The sequence below is a fragment of the Chiloscyllium punctatum genome, chromosome 22 (genome assembly GCF_047496795.1).
Source record: "Chiloscyllium punctatum isolate Juve2018m chromosome 22, sChiPun1.3, whole genome shotgun sequence".
NCBI classification, from domain to species: Eukaryota; Metazoa; Chordata; class Chondrichthyes; order Orectolobiformes; family Hemiscylliidae; genus Chiloscyllium; species Chiloscyllium punctatum.
In genome coordinates, this window is record NC_092760.1 from 45762108 (window position 1) to 45779084 (window position 16977).

General features: G+C 38.8%; 1 protein-coding gene across 1 annotated transcript in view; it reads right to left on the minus strand.

Annotated features, from left to right (window-relative positions):
• The window catches only part of syt8 (synaptotagmin VIII), a 75165-nt gene that overhangs the window by 18251 nt on the left and 39937 nt on the right, over positions 1–16977 (minus strand). The window contains exon 2 of the mRNA XM_072592216.1: positions 10431–10576. Coding sequence (XP_072448317.1) covers positions 10431–10542 — 112 coding nt within the window. The 5' untranslated portion in view covers positions 10543–10576. The remainder of the gene's footprint in view (positions 1–10430; positions 10577–16977) is intronic.

The window sequence follows — 16977 nt, forward strand, 5'->3', positions numbered from 1 at the left end:
AACTGCTAGTGTGATCTAACAAGAAGCAAATAAAACAGACAACTGTGGTGGCCAGGAATCTGAAGAAGGGTCACTGGACTTTAAATATTAACTCTCCTTTCTCTCCACAGATGTTGTCAGACCTGCTAAGTTACTTCAGCAATTTCTGTTTTAGGTTCTAACAAGAGACACTTGTCTTAGCAACAAGTTGTAAAGTACTGCAGGACAGCAATCGGTACAAATTAAACTGGCTAAAATTTGTCCAGAATTATAAGAATCCAGGGCTTAAAACAGAGTGGGAAGCTCTTAAGCAACAAAATAGTAAATACCAAGAAGCTATGAACCACTAAAAACAGCTTGAGATCTGTTAGTGGCCACTGTGTATCAGGGTAAGCTTATTCTGGAATAGCAACTGAAAGCCACAAATGAAAAACATGACACAAATAGGAATGACAGGCAACATTACTGACAAATGTAGCAGTAAAACAGCAACTCCATACAATTTCATCATCTCAAGATTGAAATGTATCAACAAATTACCTATGCATTTTACAGACTCATAGGCTTATTTTTTGTTGTAAACAGGTAAACTTTGTTTGGAAGGGAAAGGGATGTTACACGTGTAACTTGTCTTTAAAAGAGAGTCCATCTTTGAATATTTCATATGCTGTTTGCATACAATGTTCCTGATCTGTGTGGTATTTAGAAAAATTTGTATTTGCAAAATACTTACATAGAACTCTGTTGGTTTGCACTAATGTCTGATTTATAATTTGTTATGTATTTTACTGTTTTAAATAAACTAACCCATGGAGTTAATTTTTCCCCTGATTGTTAGACTACTGTCATTGTCATGATGATCTTCATCCCTTAACAGATTTTCCCCTGATATTGATTGATTGTTAGACCACTGTCATTGACATGATGATCTTCATCCCTTAGCAGATTTTCCAAGTTTACTGAAGATGGTTCCTGTCACACTTCATTGAAGTCAGTCTTAGCTCAATCTAGAATTTGAGCAGCTGCTTTGCATTTCTCCATTTCAAAATTTTCTGAGTTCAATAACAAGAAAATAACTAGGGAAAGAGCTATGGCTCATTACAGACCATAGAGATAATCTGTGTGTGATCTCAGAAGACATGGGTACTGTCCCTCAGTGATTACTTTGCTTTAGTCTTCATTATGAAGAAAAGATACACAGGTAACTACATCACAGAGAACAATGAGATGAAGCTAACATAGCAAGAGATCAGGTGCTAACAGATTTAGTGGGTTTGAATGAATCTGCAGGCCTGTTTGAGAAGTATCCCAGGCTACTGAGGGAAGGCAGGGAGGGACTATCACAGGTACCTATGCATTAGGATAAGGGTAGACCTCTGGTGAAAGTATTAAATTGGGGGAAGGCTATCTATGACAATATTAGGCAGAAATGGGGAAGGTAGATAGGGGATAGCTGTTTGAGGGTAAATGTATATCTGTGAGAATGTTTTATATGTCAGTTGATTACAGTTCAAAACCAGTGTGATCCTGTGAAAATTAAGGATCAATGTAGCAAAATTCAGGAACCTTTGATGGCAAGAGAAATTGTGAGCATGCTCCAGAAGAAAAAAAGAGGCATACATTAGGAACTTGAAGAAAGACAGAGCCTTCAAAGAATGTGGAAAAAAGGCAGGAAAGAAATTAAACAAAGAGCTAGGAGGGCTAAAGGGGGTCATGAAATATCCTTGGCAAACAGGATTAAGGAAGATCCCCGTGGCATTTTATACCTTTATAAGAAGCAAATGGGTAAGCAGGCAAAGGGTAGGTCCACTCAATGCCAAAAAAGGAAATTAATGCATGGAGCTGGAGGGAGAGGGTGAAGTCTTTAACAAATACTTTGCATTAGTATTCACAATGGCAAAGGACATGGTGGATGGTGAGTCTAGAGAGGGGTATGTTGATTTTCTAGGGCATGTCGATATAAAAAGGATTAAGATGTTAAGTGTTGTGAGGTAGACAAGTCCCCAAGACCTGATGGAATACTGAGAGAGGTGATGGAGGAAATTGTTGGAGCCTTGCATGAAATCTTTGTATCATCTATAGTCACAGGAGAGGTGCCAGAGGCCTGGAAAATAGCCAATGTTGTTTCTTTGTTTAATAAGAGTGTCAGGAATAATCTGGGAAATTACAAGTCCAGTGAACTTGACATTAGTAATAGGGAAATTATTGGAGAAGGTTCATAGGGATAGAATTTATTCACATTTGGGAAAATATGGACTTATTAGTAATAAACAGCACAACTTTATGGATAGGAGGTTGTTTGTCATAAATTTGATTGAGGCTTTTTAAAGAAGTGACAAAGATTATTAGTGAGGACAGGGTGGTGGATGTTGTCTGCATGGAGTTTAGCAAAGCCACTGACAAGGTCCCTTATGGTCAATACAGGAGGTAAAGCCACATGGGATCCATGGTGATCTGGTAAGGTACAGGATATAAAAATGACTTGGTCATAGACAGAGAGTAACAATGGAAGTGTGTTATTTTGACTGGAGATCGGTGACTAATGGTGTTCTGCAGGGAGGATTGCTGGGACTCTTGTTGTTTGTAATATATTTCAATGATTTGGAGTGGAATATAGGTAGCCTGATTAGTAAGTTTGAGAATGACACAAAGATTGGAGGAGCTGCGGATAGTGGGGAGGATTGCCAGAAGATACAGCAGGATACAGGTAGGCTGGAGACTTGGGGAGAGAAATAGTAAATGGAATTTAATCTGGATAAATGCAGAGTGATGTATTTTGCAAAGTCTAATGTGGGGGGAAGGATAGAGTAAATGACAGATGGATTGAAACAGACAGGTCCACAATTTCCTAAAAGTGGCAACACAAGTGGACAAGGTGATCAAGAAAGCGTCTCGCTTGCCTTCATCAGTCAGAGCATAGAGCATAAACATTGGTAAGTCATGTTGCAGGTGTATAGAATTTTAGTTATGCCACAATTGGAATATTGAATAGAGTTCTAGTTATCACACTATCAGAAGGCCAGGCTACAAAAATAGCTCACCCACTTCTTGCCTGATTTGGAGGGTATTAACCATTGGACAACTTTGTTGTTTTCCCTTGAACATCAGAGGTGAAGGGACAACTGGAAAGAAGCTTCCTGAGTTATGAGAGTCATGTATAGAATGGTTGGCTGGTCTTTTTCCCAGGTTAGAAATGTTAATACCAGGGGGCATAGTTTTAAAATAAAATGGCGAAAGTTCAAAGGAGATGTGCTTTTACACTAAGGTTGATTAGTGCTTGGAATGCACTGCCAGAGGAGATGGAAAAGCAGATACAATGATTTAAGAGGCATTTTGACAGGTACATGAATAGGCAAGGAATAGAGGGATATGGACTATGTAGAGACAAAAGGTTTTTAGTTTAGAATATGTCAATATAGACTGGAAGGAGCATGTTCCTGTGCTGTAGTCTTCTCTGCCCTTTGTGCCTTTTCTTTCATTGTTCTGTGACTGGATGCTTGTTTCTAGTGGGGGTTCTTCAGGGCTCAGTGCTGGGGTCCTTGCTATTTGAGGAGTAGACAGAAATGTAGGGATATGATCAAGAAGTTTGTGGATGACACAAAAATTGTTCTGCTAGTAAGTAGCAAGAAGGGTAGCTATGAACTGCAGGAGGATATTAGTGGACTGGTCTCATGAGCGGAACAGTGACAAATGAAACTCAACTTATAAAATTATGAGGTTCTCCAGTTAGGGAGGTGAAACAAGGCAAGAGATTATTCCATGAATGGTAGGACTCCGGAAAGTATTGACAAGGGACATTAGTATACACATCCATATAACCCTGGAAGTTGGGCAGGTAGATAAGGCAGTCAAGACGACATATTGGATACTTGCCTTTATTAGCTGAAGCATAGCATGCAGCACAAGAATACACAAGGGAACCCCTCAACAGAAGAGCCTGCATATAGCTACAGTATCAGCCATGGCTAGTTTCCAATAATGGTCACATTTGGAAGGTCTTAAAATGGTCTTTGGAGTACTGGTCCATTCTGTCTAAAATGGGGAGACTTCCTCCATTCACTGGCCAGGATTCTAAGAGAACAAGACAAGGAAAGATTCTGGAGAGAAATGGACTTAATAGAAGAATAGAAAAACAGTATAATATTTAAATGGAGAGACATTGCAGAACATGGGGCTACAGAGTATTCAGCATGTGCTAATATTCAAATCACAAAAACTTTATTTACAAGTGTTTAGGAAGGCAAATGGCATGTTGGCAATTTGTGCCTAGGGAATAGAATTTAAGAATAGGGCTATTCTTTTGCAGCTGTACAAAGTGTTGGTGTGACCACATCCAGGTTGCTATTTGCAACTTTGGTCTGCTTGTTTGAAAAGAAATGTTAGAAGCAGTTCAATGAAAGTTTGCTTAACTCACTTCTGGGATGAAGAAAGGCTGAACAGTTTTGACCATTGCCCATTGAAGTTTGGAAGAATGCAAACTTATCTTATTGAAACACATCAGATCCTGAGGGACTTGTTGGGGTAGATTCTAAGTGGATGTTTTCCCCTGGAGTAGAAAGGATAACTAAGGGACAGAGTTTAAGAATACGAAGTCTAACGCTAAAGTTGGAGATGAGGAGAATTGTTTTCCCTCAGAGGATCATTTGAGAGTGGAATTGTCTTCCCTTCTAAACAGTGGAGAATACGTCATTGAATTTATTCAAGGTGGAACTGGATATATTTTTAATAGACAAGGGAATCAAAGTTTACAAAAGGCAGACAGGAAAGTGGAGTTGAGACCATAACCTGATCATCCATGATCTCATCAGGTGGTGGAAAAGGCTTGAAGAGCCAAAGAGCCCACTCCTGCTCCTAATTCCGAGTTCACTGTAAAATCTGATCCAGTATGCTAGAAGAAAACAAATAGCAATATAACAACAAATTGATCAGCTTGACATAATTTCACAGGTCCACAAGAAGCATGGGCAAGTGGGTTGCCCTAAGTTTCAGGCACCCCAAGTAAATTTGCGGACAGTCTGGGAGCAGGTGGAAATGGTGGCTGGGAGGCTACCCAGGAAATTTTACCCATCAGAAAAGCTGCCAGCACGAGAATGATGAAATTCATTGTATTTGTTTCTCTTTTTTGTAAGTAGGCTGGTTTTAGTAATAAAATTCTTACTTATTTTACATAATCAATAAAAAATGCATATCTATAATTTAGTACATCAGGTTTAATTTAAAAGTAAGATTGAAATTTTATGCATGGACGTTTGAAGCAAAAATGTCACTCCAATGTGTTAAACAGTTTGCAGCAGGAGACAGCAAATATTTTAAACCACTGCATCTATTAACTTCCTATGTGCATTACCCTGGAGATCAATTAGCAATCAACATAACGTTAGCACATAAACTTTCTGCATTCTCAGTTGCTTAACATACAATGCTTAAAAGTCCCAAGGAAATTAGGAATCAGTGCTGGGAGAATGATCCATTAAAAATAAAATGAAAATTGAATTAATTGTAAACTGAAGCAAGCAAGTTTTGGCTTTTTTTTTCACAAGCATTGTCCTTTGAGTTTAATTTAATATTGCTTATTAAGTGAAATAATTCATAAACACAATAAGCACTTGAGTTTCCTCATCCTACTCTCTGCCTCAGCAATAGCCTCCTGGTGACATACATCCTTGACCTCATCCAATTTCCTGGGTAATCAAGAATTTGAGATAAATGTATCATTGGTGACACTGTTGATGTACCTGTGTAACAAATAGGTGGAATCTTGTTGCGGCACTTTACTAGGATATCAGAATGCTACACGCTGCAGCAGAATGTCCACACAATGCTTAAGAGTATCCTATTTCTAAAATGACTCACTTAATTATGGCACACAATCATTTCTCAATGCTTAAAGATAAACAACTTTTTGAAATTTTGTGGGCCTACATTTTTCAGGATATACCATAGAAAATCTATTTTGTTGCAGTCATGTACAGCATTAACAGTAGTGGAGGAAAAAGAAATGGGAATTGCATTGTAGGCCATCTGTCAGATTTTTTTCTATATGTCAGAAGTCTCAACTCCTCCATACATTGCCCAGCAGGTGCATATGGAAGGAAGAGGCCTTTGTCCAATTCCTTTGACATATGCCCTTGCAAACAAGATCTGCAAATAGTTGCAATTATTTCCGTTAAGCTTCATTGTGAGCAACTCCAATATGCGTGGTTCTTGCTTTATGCACATCGAGGCAAACAACAGCTACAGCTAGAAGATTATCAAACTGGTTAAAGATGGTCTTATATCTGCCAGAAACCTGTCTTTCAGTGCATAGAATTGTCTTTGACTGAGTGTAGCAGACAGCATGCTCTGACATCCAGGCCTACATGCTAAGGAATGCACTCAAGAAAAATTGTTATCAAAGGCACTTCAGCCATGGTAGACAGAGGGGCAGGAATCTTTGGAACTCTTCAGACTATGTGCTAACAAGGTATGTACATTGTGAACATTGAGAGTATTGAAGTCGTTATGAACCACCTCAGAATGGAACATGGTGCATGGAGAAAAGTTTATTTCCATTACACTTTCTGTAATTTTCACTTTGAAATGTTTTGCCCTTGGGTCCAATACCTGACATGCATTGTATGTTGTAAATATTAAGACATTAACAATTTTGTTGAGGCTACTTAGAATGGGGTATGCTGATGGATAAAATTGATTTTTTTGCAATTTCTGCAGTTTTCTAATGAAATGTTTTATAATGTATCTTGACAAATATTATGAATAATGCATATTTTTGAAAAAAACAAATATGTGACCTTACTTTCAAGAGATTTAGCAGAATATACTAAAAGGGGTGATTGAACAGAAAATTGTCACTCAGTCTTATATCAGTTATAGAATCAGCATGTAGAAGACAGAGGGTGGTGATAGGGTGTTGCTTTTCAGACTGGAGGCCTGTGACTAGTGGAGTGCCACAAGGATCGGTGCTGGGTCCACTACTTTTTGTCATTTATATAAATGATTTGGATGTGAACATAGGAGATATAGTTAGTAAGTTTGAAATGACACCAAAATTGAGGGTGTAGTGGACAGTGAAGAAGGTTACCTCAGATTACAACAGGATCTTGATCAGATGGGCCAATGAGCTAAGGAGTGGCAGATGGAATTTAGTTTAGATAAATGCGAGGTGTTGCATTTTGGGAAAGCAAATCTTAGCAGGACTTATACACTTAATGGTAAGGTCCGAGGGAGTGTTGCTGAACAAAGCGACCTTGGAGTGCAGGTTCACAGTTATTTGAAGGTGGAGTCGCAGGTAGTTGGATAGTGAAGAAGGCATTTGGTATGCTTTCCTTTATTGGTCAGAGTATTGACTATAGGGGTTGGGAGGTCATGTTGTGGCTGTACAGGACATTGGTTAGCCGCATTTAAAATATTGCATGCAATTCTGGTCTACTTCCTATTGAAAGGGTGTTGTGAAACTTGAAAGGGTTCAGAAAAGATTTACAAGCATATTGCCAGGGTTGGAAGATTTTAGCTAAAGGGAGAGGTTGAATAGGCTGGAGCTGTTTTCCCTGGAGTATCGGAGGCTGAGAGGTGACCTTATAGAGGTTTACAAAATCATGGGGGGCATGGATGAGATAAATAGACAAAGTCTTTTCCCTGGGGTCGGGGAGTCTAGAACTAGAGGGCATAGGTTTAGGGTAAGAGGGGAAAGATATAAAAGAGACTGAAGAGGTAACGTTTTCACACAGAGGGTGGTGCATGTATGGAATGAGCTGCCAGAGGAAGTGTTAGAGGCTGGTACAATTGCAACATTTTAAAAGCATCTAGATGGGTATATGATTAGGAATGGTTTGGAGGAATATGGGCTGGGTGCTGGCAAGTGAGATTAAATTAGGTTGGGATATCTGGTCGGCTTGGATGGGTTGGACCACAGGGTCTGTTTCTGTGCTGTACATCTCTATGGAGGTATGGCATTGAGGGTGAGTTGGAGGTTTGGATTAGGAATTGGCTGGCTGGAAGAAGACATAGGGTAGTAGTTGATGGTAAAGGTTCATCTTGGAGTGCCATTACTAGCGGTGTTCCGCAAGGATCTGTTTTAGGACCATTGCTGTTTGTCATTTCTATAAATGACCTGGAGGAAAGGTTAGAAGGTTGGGTGAGCAAGTTTTTGGATGATACAAAAGTTGGAGGAGTTGTTGACAGTGAGGAAGGATGTGGCAGGTTACAGCGGGATATAGATAAGCTGCAGAGCTGGGCAGAAAGGTGGCAAATGGAGTTCAATGTAGCTAAGTGTGAGGTGATTCACTTTGGTAAGAGTAACAAAAAGATGGAGTACTGGGCTAATGGTCGGATACTTGGTAGTGTGGATGAGCAGAGGGATCTTGGTGTCCATGTACACAGATCTTTGAAAGTTGTCACTCAGGTAAATAGTGCAGTGAAGAAGGCATATGGCGTACTGGCTTTTATTGGTAGAGGAATTGAGTTCCGGAGTCCTGAGGTCATGTTGCAGTTGTATAAGACTCTGGTGCGGCCGCATCTGGAGTATTGTGTGCAGTTTTGGTCACCATACTATAGGAAGGATGTGGAGGCACTGGAACGGGTGCAGAGGAGGTTTACCAGGATGTTGCCTGGTATGGTAGGAAGATCGTATGAGGAAAGGCTGAGGCACTTGGGGTTGTTTTCATTGGAGAAAAGAAGGTTTAGGGGTGACTTGATAGAGGTGTACAAGATGATTAGGGGTTTAGACAGGGTTGACTGTGAGAACCTTTTTCCACGTATGGAGTCAGCTATTCCGAGGGGGCATAGCTTTAAATTAAGGGGTGGTAGGTATAGGACAGATGTCAGGGGTAGGTTCTTTACTCAGCGAGTTGTAAGTTCATGGAATGCCCTGCCAGTAGCAGTGGTGGACTCTCCCTCTTTATGGGCATTTAAGCGGGCATTGGATAGGCATATGGAGGATAGTGGGCTGGTGTAGGTTAAGTGGGCTTGGATCGGCGCAACATCGAGAGCCAAAGGGCCTGTACTGTGCTGTATTCTTCTATGTTCTATGTTCTATGTTCTATGACTCTGTGTCAAAATGGAAGTGGACTGATAGGTTCTAAGCTATTAAGCAACTTTATCATTGTACTACAGAAAATAATTCAGGTCTTCAATGAGCAACATTCAAATCCTTCAAGAAGTATTTGTCCTCAGAACAGATCAGCTGAAACATGCAATAAAGAGTTTGATCAATGTTTATTGGAAAGGAAAGTCAAGACTGCAGGGACATTCAATAAACTGCTTTGGTAGAGATGCGGGAATTAAAAAGCAAATTCGCTAAACTTCTCCAGTCTGGTCATAATCTATTAAAGAACCTATGACCTCATTAAGTATTTACTAAGAACCAAACAAAACATTTTAATAGTTAGTTAAGAATTAAAATGATTAGATTTGAACAAAACACATATTGTGAATACCTAATGTCAATAATTCTGAAGAAGGAAGATGGAATCACTCTTTGGCATTAATTTTTACTTTAACCCCACCCACCCAATGGGTTAGAGTGCAATGCCCACCAGGTATCACTCTGCATTAATTTTTAGAAAGTTCAGGTAAATGTATTTTATTTAATCTTACCAGTTCCCTAACAGATAGTTGAAGTTAAACATATCTCCTTTAACTCAATGTTTGATCGTAGCTCCCATTAGTATACTAAAGTTAATAGCAACAATAACAGGAAAGGTTTATGATAATTGCATTTCATTGGTGGTTAGATGCTAATTCATTCATTTAAATACATAGCTAATGGCTTTGTTGCAACAGCATCAGACAATTCAAACTTTTCATTAACAGGGAAATTAAAGAACTAAATTACTGTTGATGACCCATACTTATGACCATTAAGAAGCCAAGTTCTTTTTTCAAAACCGAAAAAGATAGATATTTATTTACAAATTTTGGTCACTTGAAGAAGCCTTTTTCTTTTCTTCTAGGACCCAAGGAATTGTTGCACTGGAGTCCTGCTCCAGCCTCAATTTTAATCCTGACTTTTGAAATTGAGAAAAGTAGCCAAAAATCTGAGTAACAGGCTGAGATGGTGAAGCAGCCCATGCAGAAAGAAACAGGATGCTTTCGTAGAAAGTTGGTCTCATTCTGTTCTAATCATTGAACATCACTCATCTGGCCAGACTGATTGCAGTTCAACTGAGTTAACTTGAGGTTCAACAGCATACGGGCATTTGCAGTGCATTAGTAGTATCCCTACCTCTGGACCAGGAGGTCTGGGTTCAAGTTCCACCTCTTCAAGAGGTGTGTAATAATATCTCTGAACAGGGTGGTTAGAAAATATTGACAGCACTTGTATTCTTGTATTTGAAGAGGACCATTAAGGAAATGCTTATGCTCATTTTGTCTCTGTTTACAATCGAAGGAAACCATCCTCATGCTTGTGGTTCTTTGTATATAAATTCACTATGTTACATTTATATACTTACATGGAATTTTATTGATCAAATTGGAAATGAAGCCTCCACTTCCAGTAGTGGTTATTTGGGTGGTATTAGTGACGGGTGGATTTATAGTAGTGGTAACATTCAATGAACTCATTTTTTCTTTTGTTGTCAGATGGTAGTTGAATGGCCTGAAGGATAGAGGGAAAAAAACATTATGCATATATAAAAAAGTCAACTTCATGCTTTGAGCATTTAGTTGAAAAACAAATCTAGGGAAATCATTCTTCCCAGCCATAGTCATTCCCCAGTGGAAGAACATACACTCCAGAAATAACATAGCAAGGCATTTGAAAAGTAGACAACATTTCAAAATGGTAAAATCTGTCAAATGCTCCCATCAAGCCACTTACTGTCTGAGATGATAAAGTTATTGTCTCCCATTGTTCTTCCAATGGTCCATGCTGATCTAATCAGTGTGAGAGCTTTGTAATTGTTAGATGCCACTCATTCTGTTTGTGTTGTTATGGATCACTTCAGTATGAAGCTAATGCCAAAGACAACTCTAATGAATTTAGATATTGTAGTACATAGAGTCATCGAGATGTACAGCATGGAAACAGACTCTTCGATCCAGCTCGTCCATGCTGACCAGATATTCCCAACCTCATCTAGTCCCATTTGCCAGCACTTGGCCCATATCCCTCTAAACCCTTCCTATTCATGTACCCATCCAGATGCCTTTTAAATTTTGTAACTGTACCAACCTCCACTACTTCCTCTGGCAGTTCATTCCATACACGCACACCCTCTGCATGAAAAAGTTGCCTTGGGACTCTTTTAAATATTTCCCCTTTACCCTAAACTATGTCCTCTAGTTCTGGACTTCCCCAACCCAGGGAAAGGCCCTTGTCTATTTACCCTGTCCTATTTACCTTACATAATGGCACTGAAAGACATCTCCTGGTGACCTAATAAAAATTGCCTCTTTCCTCCAAACCACTCCATTGATCCCGCTAAAGCGATATGTTCTAACTATCATTCATTTCTCCCTTATCTATAGGCTGTTTTGCAAATAATGACTGGAAAGATGGCCATAGTTATTATACTTCAAAGAAAGTCGTGTTTGAAGCACTTTGAAATATTGCAACATACAGCATTATGCAAATGCAAATATGATGACACTATGAATTCCAAGCAGTTCTTCTGTCATATTGTCATGTTGCCTCAGTCCATGAAATTGAAACATCAAAGAAAACAGGATCCTGTAGCTATTAATTTAAAGCGGATATCACAGATGTGAAGTCTCCCTTATTAATTCTCGATGGTTAACATCACTGGAACACGAACACATCAAAACATAAGAAATAGGGTCAGTTACCCAAACTCTCCTGCTCTCTGAATGGAAGTCTATCAACCCTCTGAGAGAAGAAATCTCTTCATATTTCCATCTTGTGGCCTTTATCACAACAAGATCCATATCCCTTATATTCAGGTGTTTATTGTTACTCCATAGTATTGAGACAGATGATAGCATTGTCGAGAAGTATACAAATAAGCTCTTCTTGTTGCCTAGGATGGAGATTATGATCCTCACACATGCCCTCACATTCGCTTCATCAATCTTCCAAAAAATGGATTGATAAGTCTTTGATAATACAAAGCCAGATACAAACCTTTTTTCCCATTTTGCTGGTTGTGGATATCAGTGGCGAAACCAGCATTTGTAACTCATTCTTAATTGTTTTTGAGAGGTGGTGGTGAGACAATTCTTGAATCTCTGCAGTTCATGTGGTGTAGTCACATTCACAATGTTGTTAATTACAGCAGTCAGTGAATTCATCAGGCTACAATCAGTCACTTACTGGTACACAACTTTAATATTGCCGAAAGGAAACCGATGCTATCTGATCTATTATGCCAATTTGAGAAGGTAGTGGCATCCTTGTTTTAATGTTTTAATTGAAAATGACACCTCTTACAACATAGCACTCAGATGCAGAATGCTCAGGCTGGATTATGTATTCAAGTCTCTTCCACCCACAACCTTCTGAATCTGAGCTGTGTTTCCAGTAATCCATGGTTGACACCCTAATTGATGAGGATAGGAAGAAAAGTGGATAGGTAAAATGGTACTGTGGCTACAAGAGCAGCTCTGAGGCTAAGAAATCTCTGCAGAGTATTATATTTCACCTTGTGACCATCCAAAATCTGTCTAGCATCGACAAGTGACAAACTAAGAATGTGTTGATATTCTGTCCAGTTGCCTGAATGAGCACAGCATCAATAACACTCAAGAAGCTATCTACAAGACGGATTGCAGCAACTCACCTGCATTCCTTTGACACCACCTTCCACCTTCCAAACCCATGGCCTCGCACATCTAGAAGGACTAGAAGATTCTTGGAAATACTACTGTTTTTAGTGTACTACACAACAGTATGTTTAACACAAGGTCTTCATTAAAGTGAACCTAAAATGTCTGCCTACAGCATGTGTCCTTATGATAGCCATCACATGACTACAGCAGATTTGAAAAGACATTTGTAAATGACTAGAGTTCAGTCCAAATAATTACCAACTTCAAGCCACACATCATCCCAACTTGCAACTATGTTCCTTCACTATCTCTGGATCAAAATCTTGGAGCTCCCTTCCTAACAACACTAGATGTCCAACACATAGACTGCAACAAGTGAAGAAGGCAACACACTGCTATTCTCTCAATGTCAGTTAAGGATAGGTAATACATATTGACCTAACAACTTAAACTTGCGTTCCGCAAATAAATAAAAACAAAACTAAGATTAAACAACAAAGGGTTGGTTTGGGTTGTTTTATCACCTTATCCAATTCCTGAAAATTGTGTTCTTATGATTTAATTGTGGAAGATCATAGAGGTGCTAATTAGGTTGTCAGAATCTCTGGAAAATCAACACACAGCACTTAAAATACAGTTGCAATGAGATGCAAATCTCCTTCAGTGCACTTATGCAATGATCCATCCTCATGACTACTGTTACTATGACAATGAGGGTTGGGTTCTGTGAATGAGGATCCCAGAGCTGCTGAGCTTTCAAAAAAATGTAATCATCCTGTATGGTAAAGTTACCACACAGCTCTGAGCCAATGGGATGTGAACCCAGATATTCTAGCCCAGAAATAGAGACACTGCCACTACATGAAATGAGACACAAGTTTGCATGACAGCACTTTAGAGCAATTATAAAGCATTAGGAAAATTTGTTATGATACTGAAGAGTCTGGTGGGATTGTCAATCATACTTCCAGTTAATAACAAACATCTGTCTCATTATTGATGCTTAGCAGTGAGGTGCTTGAGGTGTCATTTAACTGTGAGCTTCTTACTGGCATCAGCTTGGTTAGTGCTAATTTTCCTAGCGTGTAAACTATATCACAAATTACATTAGAAAACTTATAATTTATGTTTAATTTTTTGACTTATCAACATTGCTATTTTCTGAATGTTTTGCTATGTACAAATTTGTTGTTATGTTTCCTACAATGAAACAGTTACAACACAACAGAAGTGTTTACCTGATCATAAAACATTTTGAGAGATGCTAAGACTGTGAAAGGTGTTACATAAAGACAATTTTTGTATCCTTGTTTTTTAGATTTGTTCTCAAGATGAGGACAGCACTTAGGAAGTTGTATTTAATGTTCAAGGCTTATCTCCCTGTGAGATTGGTGGTAGCTTATTCCTTAATCCCTAACCTTGTCACAATTCTTGTAATGGTGCAAATATGACTGTCATACCAACTACAAAGATATACAATGAACTTTCACTTTTAAGGTAAGAGGAGGAAGATTTAAAAAGGACATGAGAGGCAACTTTTTTACACAGGGAATGACTAGTGTGTGGAATGAACAGCCAGAGAATATGATGGATGCAGGTAAGATTAAAATATGAAAAAGACATTTGGATAAGTACATGAATAGAAAGGTTTTGAGGGATGTGGGCCAAAAGTAGGTAGGGACTAGATTAATTTGGGAACCAGTGGGACTGAATGACGGTTCCACGCTGTATGATTCTATGACCTCGAGAAATAAGCTAGCAAAATGACTGCGGCAAATCATGTGACTTTTGCACTTGAGCTACAGACAGTACCACATCTCAATTAAATAACTAATTACATGAGGACATTCATAATCATCCAGAAATTTAGACTTTTTTTTAAGGATAGGCCAATACTAAAGGATTCTAAAATAAGAATATCAGAACATGAATGAATTATTCAACCCATTCAATCTGCCCGCCATTCAATATGATCATGGCTGGTCATTCAATTCAAAGCTTTTCTTACTCCCCATTCATAAACCTGCATGCCACTGCTCATCAGAAATCTATCGATCTCTACCTTAAAAATACTCAGGTCTGACCTTCCACAGTCTTCTTTGGGAAAGAATTCCAAAGGTTCACACTCCTCAGACTAAAACAGACAAGCTCTTCATCTCAGACATAAATGGCAGACTCTTAATTTTTAAATGATGCCCCATGGTTCCTAACCAAGCAAAAAACCTTACCCGATTCTACCCTGTCTATCCCTTTGTGTTTTATAAGTTTCAATCAGATCGCCTGTCATTCTTCCAAAATCTAAAGAATGCAGGCATAGTTTCTCCGATCGCTCTTCACAGGACAGTCTTGCCATCATGGGAATAAATCTCGTGAACATTCAGGGCACTCCCTCAATGTCAATAACATTTTTCCCGAGAAAACGAAACCAAAACTGCACACAGTACTTTGGGTGCTTTTCAATCAGGCTCCTATCCTATTTAAACAAGACTTCACTACTTGTGTCCTCCAATCCACTCACAATAAAAACTAATATTCCAGTAACCTTCTTAATAGCTTGCTGCATTTGCATGTTTGAATCATAGATTGATACAGTGCAGAAGAGGCCCTTCAGCCCATTGAGTCTGTACTGCCTTCAGTAACTTATTGACAATGACTTCGAGATCCGTTTGTACATCTACACTTTCCAACCTCTTACCATTTAAGAACACTGACCCTTTTCCCAAATTGGATAACCTCACATTTTTCCACATTATATTCCATCTTCCATATTCGCTAAATTTGTCCAAATCCTCCTGAAGCTGATTTACATCTTTCTGACAATACATATGTCCACTTTCCTTTGTATCATCTGCAAATTTGGAAATATTGCATTTGGTCTCCATGTCTAAATCATTGATATACATTGTCAGCTGCCAGTGACCAAGTACTGATCTTTGCAATGCCCCACCAGGCACAGTCTGCCAAATCGAGAATGGCTGATTTACTCCAACTCTCTGTTTTTGGTCTACTGGCCAATCATTAAGGTTCTCCAGAGTACCTTACTGTAGCATTTATTCTGAACAAAAGAAGATTGAAATTCAATAGGCGAGAGATGGAAGCGAATGATCCTATCACAGTCCTCGTGTATCAAGGTCATTGTCTCAACCTCTCAAAATGTTAAAGCTCAGCACAGGATGCTGGAATCAACAAGAACACTATTGCCTTGCTTGGAAAAAGGACCTGAACTTGTTAAATGCCAAAGGCTGATGGAGTCATATTGTGGTCTGCTTTTAAAATTAGCTTGAAGTGTTTCCATCATAAAGGCATTGAGTTTACAGTTCAGTGGTCAGGAAGGCAGACCATGAATTAGCTGCAAGCCATCAAATAGCCAAAGTAATTAAGGGCAATAGCTTAAATGTGGGGTTCCCAACAGAGAGAGGATTCTCCAACTTGTTCTAATTTCTAGTTTATCTGAGAATCAACTTCCTAAAAATTCATCTTTATGTAACCTCACATATTTGCTTTACAAGACCCTAACTTCAACTCCAAAATCACAACCTCATTTAAAAGTCCAAGTTTGCTTCATGGTAACCTAGAGATCTTAAACCAGAGGCTGACTTGAGCAAAATTTGCTCAACTTGCGTGTGTGTGAGTATGTAATATTAAGTCATTTTCGGGCATGAATGAGGGTAAATAGCCTTCCTTTTAAAAAACAAACTCAAAATCTTGCAGTTGAACTTATTTAATTGGGATTCACACTCAAGGGTAAGAAAACATGTGCCTCCTATAAAACATACCAATCATAGGAAGTAAAGGGAAAACAGAGAAAGATGGGTTCTTGATTGGTATGGGGATCAAAGGTAACAGGGAGAAGGTAGGAGAATGGGGTTGAGAAACATATCAGGCATGGTCGAATGACTCAATCAGCTGAATGGCTTAATTTTACTCCTATATCTTATGACAAGACTAATTCCTGGCATTGCATATAAACCTCCCTATTATGACTAACTTCATAACTTTCCTGAAAGTCTGGAGAGCATATGTCCACAAGTAGAAGTCAATGCAAGCAATCAGGGCCTGAGAGAAGTTTAGAACATACATTATCATACTTCTTTTAGTCATTCTTCACTTTCTGTAATGTAATTTAAAGTTGAAGCAATCAACCACCAGTTACACACAGTATTTAGATAAATGCAATCTCTCCTAGTATAACTGATTCTGATGTCATAAAAGTGCACAAATGGATAGAAAATATAGCGTAGGTTCCATAAAGTGAAACTTTTTTTGAAGCTC